This window comes from Enoplosus armatus, chromosome 18 (assembly GCF_043641665.1).
Source record: "Enoplosus armatus isolate fEnoArm2 chromosome 18, fEnoArm2.hap1, whole genome shotgun sequence".
Taxonomy (NCBI): domain Eukaryota; kingdom Metazoa; phylum Chordata; class Actinopteri; order Centrarchiformes; family Enoplosidae; genus Enoplosus; species Enoplosus armatus.
In genome coordinates, this window is record NC_092197.1 from 15,432,159 (window position 1) to 15,443,738 (window position 11,580).

The window sequence follows — 11,580 nt, forward strand, 5'->3', positions numbered from 1 at the left end:
TGTCTTTTAATTGGAAAGTTTTGCTTCTGCTGTCTGACGGTAGCTAAGGTAAAAGTATTAGTAGTATAAGTATAAACAATTTCAGTGTAAAGATTTAAAAAATAAAGGAGGAAAAGCTTCTCAAGGTTCCAAATTACCTACAATAATTACTTTTTTTATTATGATGATTGCACAAAATGCACATTTTAACAGGTTAATTAGTCTCACTGAGCAGAGATTATTTTTCTAAAAACATTTTATTTAAGAAAAACAACCTCCTCCCTCAGTTTTAAAGCCCAGTTTAAAGACTTTTATGTCGTCATTTAGCATTTCAGTAAAGGTAAAAATGTACAGTGTAAAAATGTAATGTACAAGCACTGAGACTGGATTTGCTTTTGACATGGGGATCCATCCCAACCAACATCTGTGGATCTCCACCACATCTCCAACAGCAAAGCCATGCCATGCCACACTCTTTCCATTTCTGAAAAGGACGCTAGTTTTGGGCTCCTTGGCGGACATCACATGGAAACTCTATCCTTCAATAAAACAACCAGTTAGCATTTATTCTCATTTGGTCATTCATCATGTCAGAGGAAAATTACACTCTGGCTGGGTAATATGAGGCTGTCTGGTGGGCTGGCAAGCGTTTATAAAGTCTTTGCCACTAAACAGCCCCGGCAGCAGCACTGTTCACTCCACACTCCGCCATTATTTAACTATTAGGATGACAGTGTTTTCCACATATAAGCAGTTTTCTTTATTTAATCATCTATTTATTTATTTTGGTGCAAAAGGGAAACTTATTCCAAGTCTTGGCACCACAGAACCTAAAGGAATACGTATCCAGGTTGGTAATCATTGTTTTACTATATTTTAACTAAATTATTTACATTCAAATTGTGTTAAACAATTCATACATTTGTTTATGTAGATTAATTCATTGACTATACCTAATATCTGAAAGATTCCAGCGGCGTACTCCACAAACAGCACAAAACAAGAGGTCATGCTGGTCCCACAACTTACATTTATTAGTGAACACACAACACTCATTTACAGGTATTTACAGCAGCATCTTACAATGTTATCTTGTACTTATTTTATGAGGGAATACAGTGATTAAAAATGATATAAGTAACTCAGTTTGTAAGTTTTGTTACTTCTTTGTTGTTTATCTGGTGTCAGTATGTCATATTGTATTTATGTGTACAGAATGTATAGAGTGTCAGTGATCAGATCAGCAGTCGTCAGACACTAGTCTCAATGTGAGGTGACGTCTTACAGCTCAGCATGTGGGATAGGAGTCTATGCTGGTGGTGGTACCTGACACACACACGCACACAAAAACAAAAACAGAGTAAAACAGTAAATAAAAGGTAATTTAAAATATTGGCGCCATCATCTGCTCTAAAAGTGTTACTACAGTGATTTTGTTTTCAAACAATTTGAAATGAATATCTAAAACCTGTCGGACAGGTGGGCAGAAGAATGAAGTCATGCAAGAGAGGGTCGTGAACTGCACACTGTCAAACTAAATGATTGATTGGTTGTCGCTGCCTGGGGCTCGAGTATAAAGACGTTTCATATTGTGAGTGTCAAGCCTGACAAAGATCTGTAACAAAAAAACTTTTCAGTTCATTACCTTTCATTTACTGCACTTTAACATTTCCCTATGACTTTGTAGATATCAATTCTCCTTACAGTAAGATGATAGCTTACAGTACTGTAAAGCAAAGTACTGTAAACTACTGGCATCCTTTAAGGAGGTATTTATGTAAGTGTATAAGATCATATACTGACTTGCCAATGACCCTCTGGATCTCTCTGTTCTCCTCCTCTCTGAGTTTCAGCAGAACCTGCTCCAGGATAGGAAGCTCCAAGTTCAGATACTGGGCTACCTGAAAGGAGAGAGGAGAGGAAAGGAGAGCAGAATATTAAATACATTCATATTTAATTAATATTATAAACTGAATATGTAATAGGGGTAATATTAAGATTGTAGAAAAGAGTCTTGGCAAATACAAAACAGAAGAAACTCGACCATAGCAAACAAGACAATATGCTCTCACACTGAAATGTGACTTACCGACTGTAAATCTTCCAATTATGAATAATAAACAAATAACAATAATTATCCGGAGCCAGAAAGACATCTGTATTTGCATGATAAAAGAAATGTAAATTGTAAAATGTTCAATTTTATTTAAATATCCATCTTACTCTTTTCTGCTGCATTAACTTAAGAAAATTAAAACATATTCCTAATGTAAGCAATAAACTAAACTAAACAACTACTAAATACTACATCTGAAATATACATTTTTCTATGATGCATTTAAAGATGTGAAACAGGCCTTAATTTTCAATTACTATCAAGAAGATTTAAGTCTCTTCAGTAATGCTTTAGATTACAAGTTATTGTGTCAATATTTTGTACATACAGGGTACCAAGGAAATTACTTACTCCTTGTCCTTTCACCACAGCTATGTCATGAAAAAGAGTCAAATTATGAGAAGCACTTACACTTAGTTAAAAAAAACTTTATAATAAACTTTAATGTACCCTGTAACTACACTGTAATTACAATGAAAAGGGGGTAGACAATGGAAAATTATTTAACAGCAGAGTATTTAAAAACATAAATGCAACCTATAAAACTATAAACAATTTTATAGTTATAGCTATAAAGGCAGACCCTTCTTCCCAGGCTAAGCCTAATATTTTGTTCCCTAGCAACAGCAATAAAGTTAAAAACATTCAAACTATATATATATATATAGTATATAGTATATATATCCAAACTATATATTCAAACTATATATAATAAGTATCCCATTTTAAAAAGGTTTTACATTGCAATTTATTTTTTGTATATCATAATACTAAAATGAATGATGAAGTAATTTAAATTTAATATCATGACTATTACCCCATTGTTTCTGCCTTGTTACCAGTAATATTACTATTATACCCTATAACTATTAAATAGGTACTCAGTAGTTTAAAAAAAACTTACAGTGTAATGTATTTCTAAGTCCCTCTTAAACACAAAATTGTTAACCTCTTATTTTCCTAACCTTTTGTGGTCTTCCCTTGTACATACATGTAGGTACCCAATAAGTATTTCATTGATACCCTGTATGCATTAACTAATTACACAGTAACTTGCGGGCTGTAATCTAAAGTGTTACCGTCTGTTCAATTACATACTTGACTATACTTCAAATTTATGTGGCCGCAAAATTAGAGATGGACTGGAATAATTCATTTGAATTGTGGTATGTTTGTATAAATGTCCTGGTTTTCTATCTGTAAACTCAAATGAAGCTGCACCGGAATAGCTGGATGAACAAGTTTTACTAAGTTAATATTTTTCCAGCACTACTTTCTACATCTCCAAGTGTTTTGGTCTGGATCTTTTACTCTATGTCAGCCCCTCGGGAGGTGGGGCTAGAACACTCACATCATTGCTGACTTCCTCTTCGTCCATGTCCATCAAAAAGATCCTCATGATGTCATCAGAGGGTCCCTGTAGTATGCGCTCCCATAGGGGCAGGTCTTTGTTACTGAGCTTCCTCTTTTCTGGACAACACACACACACACACACACACACACACACAACATGCTGTCTTACGCTGACTAATTCTTTCTTTTACTGTGTGACTCTGGTATAACAGATAAAGCATACCTCCACTCTGGTGAACACAGTACAGAGCAAACTCCTGGGGATCGTTCTCTATCTGTGGGATGAACATACAGAAAAAAGAATAATATAAACATCTATCGTAACTCCTTGTGCTGGTTTGCCAATGAAGGTCTGAGGTCTGTTATTTCTATTTAATAAATTGATTATTAGTCTATTTTGATGACTTATAATAGATTAACTGGTGAAATTATACTTTTTTAGTAGGATGATTTTCTCAACCCAACACTTAATCCTTCAGTTTATCAGAACAATTCACATTCAGAGTCACCAAACTCTAAGACGTAGTGGAGTGGAAGTATAAAGCTGCATAAAAATAGCTGCATAAGCTGCATAAATCACTATGATTTCTCCTGCAGCTTGAAGAATGTGTACAGTAGCTCACCTTGAACTTGTTTAGTAGCTGTTCAATGACCTGGTTTGTGGTCAGCCTGCTCGAGATGCGGACTTTAGTTGGGGTACCGAAGAACGGAGTGAAGATAGAGGTCTGTAGAAAACAACGAGAGACTGGTGAGGTACAGTACAGATGGGAGTGAGGGACATATGGAGACATGTGGAAAGGGCGGAGGGGGTGGTGTTGAGGTTCACAGGAAGAGAATGATAAAAGAGAGACGAAGAAATCTACCTTATAGTTATAGAAGTGTCCATTGATAGAAAAGCGATGCTGTCTTTCTTTCTCTCTTTGCGCTGCTGACTTTCCCCTACCCCTCCTCCTCTTGACCAATGAGGCGTCACTCATACAGCGAAACAGGTTGGACTCCGCCTCCAGCTCTGAGTTCTTCTGCCTCACAGGGCGCAGTGTGGTGGACTCATAAACAACTGGGCCTTTGGAGTGAAACACAGAAACAGAAAAGTAAAATGTCTCGTATTCAACATTTGGTGTGAATGGCACCAATATATTACACTGAAATCGTTACAATCTTTAAATTGATTCCTATCAGGATTTAATTTTTTGATTGTATGTCCTTAAAACAATCTATACAATATGTCACAATGTAATTCAAGAGTAAGAACTTTTAAGATGACATTGTTGTAGAAACATAATGGAGATATGGGAGGAAAATAAAAACCGACCTGGTAAAGGATTGTTGACTACTGCGTCCTGTACCGTCTCAGCCATCTCATCTATCTGGTGAAGGTCAACATATTCTCCCCATCGTGTCATACCCCTGCAGAGAGGAGAAGAAATGATCTCAGGAGCTTAAAGCGGATCCTAATACCTGCATGTAGAAACATTTGATTCACACGACTGTTGACCTGTTTAAAAGCTCACTTTATTGTATGTCCCATGACGGACAAATGCACTGAAAATGACTTGTAGCAAGTTACTCAGTCTTGCTCATGTAGAGAGTTGTACTGACCGGGTTAAGGGTTGTTTAAATGTCAGCATGATCCCTCTACTGTTTTAACTACACTTACTGGTACAGGTGGTCAAACAACACTCATGTCTCATGAATCCCAAAGCTCATATTGAAACTCTGAAACTATCCCTTTTGAAAGTGAATGAATTACCAATCCTACTTATTGTAGAACTTTGAAGTCCATATTTGTTTGTGTAATATTCTTTGTCCGGTTTTAACTGGTCAAACATAGATGGAGCAAAAAATCTCACAGAATCACTATTTTCATTTGTTAATGCCAATGAACACCCATCCGTTTGTCATATCTGTGAGGCTGATGGCCAGATGAGCTTGAGCTTGTGAATGCAAAGGTTCCAGAGCTTTTTGCTCAGTATTGTGTTGAAATATTAGTGCTATTGTGCAAAAGCTGAAAACAACCTCTTGTTTCCGAGTGGGCTGACTGGACTGGCAGGGTCGGGTGAGATCGGAGGGGCAAAGGGAATCGTCTGTTTATCGTCCTGTATTTTCAGCCTGATGGGTCTCCGCACGCCCCAGGAGATGTTCAGGAAGCCTTCCACCACCACCTCGCCATCGCCACCCTGTTACAGAGACAGACCCACAGACACCTGTACGGTGTACAATTACAGTCGCACATTCAATTAACAAACCACTTTATTGCCCAAACTCAAAAGCAGCCTTGTAGGAGCTCATGAATAAGAGCCCTAACGATACTACCTATGTGTAAGAGAAGAGAAGCTTGTTGAGTCTTAAGGCAATAACAAGGCTGACTGAGAGAAAATGTGAATTGATGTAAAACAAAAAGAAAACGTTAAGAATATATTTATAACATACCTGGGAGTAACTGAGGTGCAGTTGAGTCTGGTCCTTTAAGAAGCAGTTGTAGGTTCTCAGCAGTGAGAGGAACTCTGCTCTGCAGTGAACACAACAGCACTGAATGACTAAATACACAGTGACTAAATACAGAGCAGCACCACACAAGTTATGCAACTGTAATGTTTTTGTATTCATGGTTCAAAAATGGCAGATTCCTGAGTGAATGTTATGAAGTCGCCTCAGTGAATATAAGACAACACTCACTGAGCTTGATAATGTCTATACGTATAACATATACTGGACTGTCAGGCAAAACTCAGCAGAGTCTCCCACCTGGACAGCGTCCTCACGTCCCCTGCCTGGATCACCGGGAGACGAGCTGCTTCATTCATCTCTGCTCGCATCAGCTACTGCAGAGAGGAAGACAAATGAGCAAATCGTTCGTAGCAGCAGCTTCTGTGATCACACCATAGACATGGCTACATCTTGAGACAAACACTGAAGGACTTGTTGAATGGTACTTCAGCGTGCGTGTCCCTGTCGGACACCTGACCAGCCTTACGTCAACATGGAGGGAACTGCACAGAAAATGAACTACGCCACGCTCGTGCAACGGTGTCACTCCTTCCAAAAAATAAACAATATAATTAGAGTCTTACCTTCTCTAACAAATCAGGGCTCTCTCCTTGATTCTGTTTCTTTGTCCCTGTCTTTCTTCTGTCTGTGCTTCAAATATCTCTTTCCTCTCTCTCTCTCTCTCTCTCTCTGAAGTTTTTGTGTTATATTTATCCCTCTCTCTCACTCTCTCTAGCTGTGCCTTTACTCTTTCACTTTCTTTTTTTGTGCTTGTCTCCAAGAGATTTAATAACAGTACTCCACCCAGTAACCAGTGATGACAGTGTAGGCCCAGCCATTTGTTTACTCTTTGGTTTGAGACACTGAAGTCTGTGCCTGTGAACAGAGGTTGTTGGGATATCCACGTGGCCTCTCTCTTTTTTTTTTTTTATTCGTCTCTTTTCTTTTTCTCTTACTCCTGTTCTTCTGAATGACCTCAAAGCAGCAGCAGCAGCAGCAGCAGCCTGTCCTGTTTGTCCCTTTTCTTTCACTATTTCCACCTCTCTCTGTCTCAGCCTGTTTGCTGGTAGGAAATATCTCAGGTATTCAGCAGTTGTCATCCCAGCAGCCCCACCACTCCCCGGTCTGACTGACAGCTCACTCTCATACAGGGGGACGAACCATTTTACACCAACAACAACAAGATTTAAAGGTGCAGTACGCAACTTTCCATGCGCTGTTTATAGAAAAAAGTAGGAAATCCCACATTATCAACCTGAAACTAATATGGCTGCACTTATCTCTTTCAGAACACACATGTGAAAGTTGTGTTTTCACATGTGAAATATTACATGTAAATATTTGAATGTCCAAAAACAACATCTGCCCATACGTGAATCTATCACATATGCTTCGTCACATGTGACATCTCACAGATGTTGAACATCTGAAAAACACATCTTTTATCAATTTATTACATGTGAAATGTGTTTGACATATGATGAATTCATATATACTTTTTATTCGAACACCTTCTTTCTAACATGACTAAGTAAGTAGCCATAGTATCACATAGAGCTGGCCAGCAGGGAACAGGTGAACAGATGAAGCACAGTGAAGCTTTACTTTAGCAAAATCAGTGAAAGCAGCAAGACAAAGGTGTAAAATGTAAAAGATGTACAAGATCTAGTTCCTGTTTATCTGAGGAAGAGGAAGGCTGGACTAATACTACACTTTATATACGCTTGGCCAGGCGCAGGACTCTAGACCACAGCACTCAACTACCGTCTACTGCTGTGTGCATGTTTGTGTCTGAACAGACATGACGTGAGGCGTTGCTGGGGAAATGCACATGTACTTGTATTAACAAAGTTTATAAGGTTTTTATAAGGTTAAAAAAACGCGACCTCATTGTAGAAAAATGCAAACAGGAAAGCATGGAAGAAGCGGTAGAAAGGATAAATGTGCTGTTTTTGTGCATGAAGTCCAAAGATTCACGTCTTCCTCTTTTATCTCTAACTTGAACTAGTGAGAGAACGCTGTGTGTCTTTCAAGCCTCAACATGCAGGTTTAAAGATGCCCTGGAGCCAGTACATCCAAACTGTGTGTATTTGTGTGTCAAGTCAAATCAAGTCAAGTAACTTTAATCCATATAGTCCAATATCACAAATCACAAATTTGCCAATTTGGATAAGGAACCCCCCCCCCAAAAAAAACATTTAACATGGAAAAGTGGAAGAAACCTGTGTGACCTGTGTGCGTCTACATTTGTACGTGTGTGTGATTTGTAAATCACATGCATGCCAAAAGTCAAAGCAAAGCAAACAATAAAGGAGAACTAGTTATAAATGGTCAACATTGAAAAGTAAATAATGTGCTAGAGTTCATAAATCCAGCGCAGGCACTGTTCTTTTAGCAGCAGCTCAAAGGACATCAACTGCTTTGAGCCTGGAAGCACAAAGATTTCATACACACAACACCTTGTTAAGATCTTTTACAAGCATGTATCATGGCCACTTATTCAGCGATCCATAGAGGATACTTCCACTTTACTTCTAGTGAAGCATTGCTATGTGTGTTTAATGAATGAAATCAACCCAACTGGCAATGATGAACAAGACGAGAAGTCTACACCGTCACCACATGATGCTGAGTAGAAAACCAAGGTTTTTGCTTTTGTAGCTTGTAAGATTCATTTAACTCAACATTCAGGGAGGCACTACGTGAGATTTAGCTATGTAAATATATGTATGTTGTCATATGGAATTTCTCTTTCTCAAAACTGCACATTCACGTGGAGGGCGGAACAGTTTGCAGCGTGTGTACACAATAAGATAAGCTTTTTCATGGTAAATCTATGAGCCAGAATAACGTAGCCAGCAGGGAAAAGAGCCAAGGTACACTGTGACACACCCAGCCTCTCCCTTTATTGCCTTCCTGTGTGTCAACCGCGCCCCCTCCCCCCCTTCTCACTCACATGCACATATTTGACCTGAAGTACACTATGTAATGTTAGTATAGTGCCCCCTGTTGAAACTCTGTCCCTCTGTTGGGTTCTGTTCGATTTGAATAAAAAGCATTCACTGTGTTACACTGATTGACTTGACACATGTTTTACATGTATTTTTAGGCACTTTAATTTGTTAAAAGGCACAACAGTAAAGTACAGCAGACCCATAAACTTTATCGCAATTATGAAACAGTTATTAGTGCTATTGAAACCCACACATAAACTGTTTATGCACCTAATTTCTTAAGTGATATGCATTTTGAATTGTAATTTTAATGCTTGTTTCATGAAGCTGACAATTAAAGAAGGGTAAGCTGTTTGATATTCACACAATATAACTAACACTAAACTCATAGTAACTCATATTAATGAATGTTGTTATGAGATAAAAGTAGCACTGTTTGGTTCTTTTACTTTCACAGTGAAACACACTATTAACAAACTGAAGCATAAAGTACAGGAAAGATTATAAAGTAAAGAACATATATTCACTCCTACCTGGCCAGTCTTTCAGTCTCCAAACAAATGAAGGTGGTTCACTCCATGTTTGAGGTCTTGTACCTTGTATGTGTGTGTGTGTGTGTGTGTGTGTGTGTGTGTGTGTGTATGTGTGTGTGTGTGTGTGTGTTCATAGGTCCAGAGTGCAGTGCATGTGGTAGGAGGTGAGCTTGTGTGGCACACACTGCAGCAGCTGGTTAATTATTGCAGGACACGTTGAGACAGCGTTGGGAGGGAGGGGCTGACTGACACCAGATATGACTCGCCTGCTTTGTCTGTGTGTGTGTGTGTGTGTGTGTGTGCTTACACAGAGAGATAGATAGATAGAGAGAGAGAGAGAGAGAGAGAGAGAGGGCTAACCAGTGAATTGACAGTTTGCTGTTACCAACTGTAAGAATAATATGTGGATTGCAATTTTGTGTAAGTGTATCAGGTCCTTTTCAGCAACGCTTTGCCTAGTATTAACCTAGACACACACTATCAAATCTTTGTTCAGCAGATACAGCTTTCTGAAACTGGGAGGCCACCAGCAGCAGCACTGAAGAATAGATGGCATGCAGCTGGTCCGAGCAGATGACAGCTGCATGCAGAAGGATAAAGAGAAGAATAATCCAGGAGGGCTTCCTGAAGACAGACAGCAGACATAGTAATTGGGTTCAATGTGTAACCTACAGACAGCATGATGCTGATTCAACTGGTCAGGTGGAGAGCAAACAGACGATGCCAAACCAGGACAGGTGTCCTTCAGGTGTGGCTAGTGCTGGTGTGTTTTAAAGAGGTATCTGACTCCCTTGTTCATGTAAAATAGATTGAAGAGATCTTCATCTTCATAGTCTTCTCCATACGTGGTGCTGTCGATTCTCAGATCTACTTCTCCAACTACAAGCAAACTACAGGTCTGTCTTCTCAGGACTCCCTTCAGTTAAACTCCAATAAATCCGTTACTATTAATCAAGTTATTATCATAGGTTCCGACTCTAAAGTTCAAATTTCTACACACTCAGGGGCCTTCTCTTCAAGCCTTAGTTTTCAGAATCAGAATCAGAACATTGATTTTGTTTTGATCCCCATGTGAACTTGGCTGTCTTGCCAATCCTGCCTCCTATACAACTGTTCAGATGTTAGAAAAAAAAAAAGAGATCAGGCAAGCTGGCTATCACCCTTAAAAAGACATCATCTCAGAATTGCGTTTTCTTGAATGGTTTAGTTATGTGTTTTTAATTAATTAAATCTGTATTTTATTGCACTATACATCTGTTGGTTTTATGTTCTTTGTGGAGAATTATTATTAGTAGTAGTACAAAGAACAGAAGTTTGCTGATGTTTGTAACATGATGAAGATAATCTGCTTTACTCTTTTCTCTTCTTGCCTCACAGGGACAAAACTGTGGGTTAGAGAGCAGCTCCAATGGAACAAAAGGGGCTTCAGTTTCTCTGTTGGGGGGAACTTCAGCAGAGAATGGTGTCATAGATGTCCTTCAATTGTTCTTACGTCATAATAATAGAATGTCCCAATATGTAATATAACCACAGAGAACATTTAGTTTCTGCACAGCTCTACCCTGAAGCAGCAGCTTTGAAAGATGAACAACAGATTTTTTTGTCATCAACAAACGTTTGTCCGTGTGTTATTACCCTTTGCACGGAAGCCTGGTGGAGCTATTTAGCTGTAAGCTCCAGAAGAGTCCATGATAATCCGGGACTGCAACACAGGCAGTACCCACTTGTTTCTCATATAAATAAAATATCTTTTTAAACATGCTTGCAAAACTCAGTTTACACACGATTCAGTTTGATTCTAATTAAGGGGCAGTTACTGTCTGTGTCAGCAGAGGGAGTCAGAGTATCAGTACAGAAGTTGTCCAGAATGATACTGCTGAGTCAGTGGTCCCCAGCAAAGTAGTACCTTACACACTGTAATGTTTTTAGTTTTTTCTTTTGGTCTAGTATTGGTTCCTCCGGTGTGTTTGAGATAATTCAGTGGTGTGTGTCCTTTATAAGAGAAAAAATACAGTTGTTGTTATTCATATACTGAAATGTATTATAAATGACCCTGCATGACAGCACCACCTAGTGGTGAGCAATGTCAACAAGCACAAGAACTACTAAAATCATAGCTGGTCTGCACATACAGTATGTGTGTTGTTTCATCCAAGAC

The 11,580-nt window shown here is 38.8% G+C and overlaps 1 protein-coding gene across 3 annotated transcripts; it reads right to left on the bottom strand.

The window, feature by feature from the left end:
• Nucleotides 1-986: 986 nt before the first annotated feature.
• Nucleotides 987-9,579, bottom strand: rassf6 (Ras association domain family member 6). Of its 3 annotated transcripts, none has more exons than XM_070925124.1 (11): nt 9,423-9,579; nt 6,194-6,270; nt 5,879-5,957; nt 5,465-5,625; nt 4,761-4,855; nt 4,312-4,511; nt 4,072-4,173; nt 3,672-3,723; nt 3,447-3,565; nt 1,787-1,880; nt 987-1,305 (listed from the first exon to the last, which is right to left on the bottom strand). In XM_070925124.1, the coding sequence occupies exons 2-11, from the start codon at nt 6,262-6,264 to the stop codon at nt 1,268-1,270; spliced, it is 1,011 nt and encodes a 336-aa protein (XP_070781225.1). In that variant the 5' UTR covers nt 6,265-6,270; nt 9,423-9,579; the 3' UTR covers nt 987-1,267. The 3 variants fall into 3 exon arrangements, with proteins under 3 accessions (XP_070781225.1, XP_070781223.1, XP_070781224.1); XM_070925122.1 differs by having other exon boundaries at nt 1,783-1,880; XM_070925123.1 differs by lacking the exon at nt 9,423-9,579 and adding an exon at nt 6,520-6,878 and having other exon boundaries at nt 1,783-1,880.
• Nucleotides 9,580-11,580: the final 2,001 nt, after the last annotated feature.

Coding starts and splice junctions, on each gene's coding strand:
- rassf6 (XM_070925122.1), bottom strand. CDS start 6,264: ATGCGAGCAGAGATGAATGAAGCAGCTCGTCTCCCGGTGATCCAGGCA. Junction 5,626..5,878: donor TGCACCTCAGTTACTCCCAG/GTATGTTATAAA, acceptor TCTCTGTAACAG/GGTGGCGATGGCGAGGTGGT. Junction 4,174..4,311: donor GACACTTCTATAACTATAAG/GTAGATTTCTTC, acceptor TGTTTTCTACAG/ACCTCTATCTTCACTCCGTT.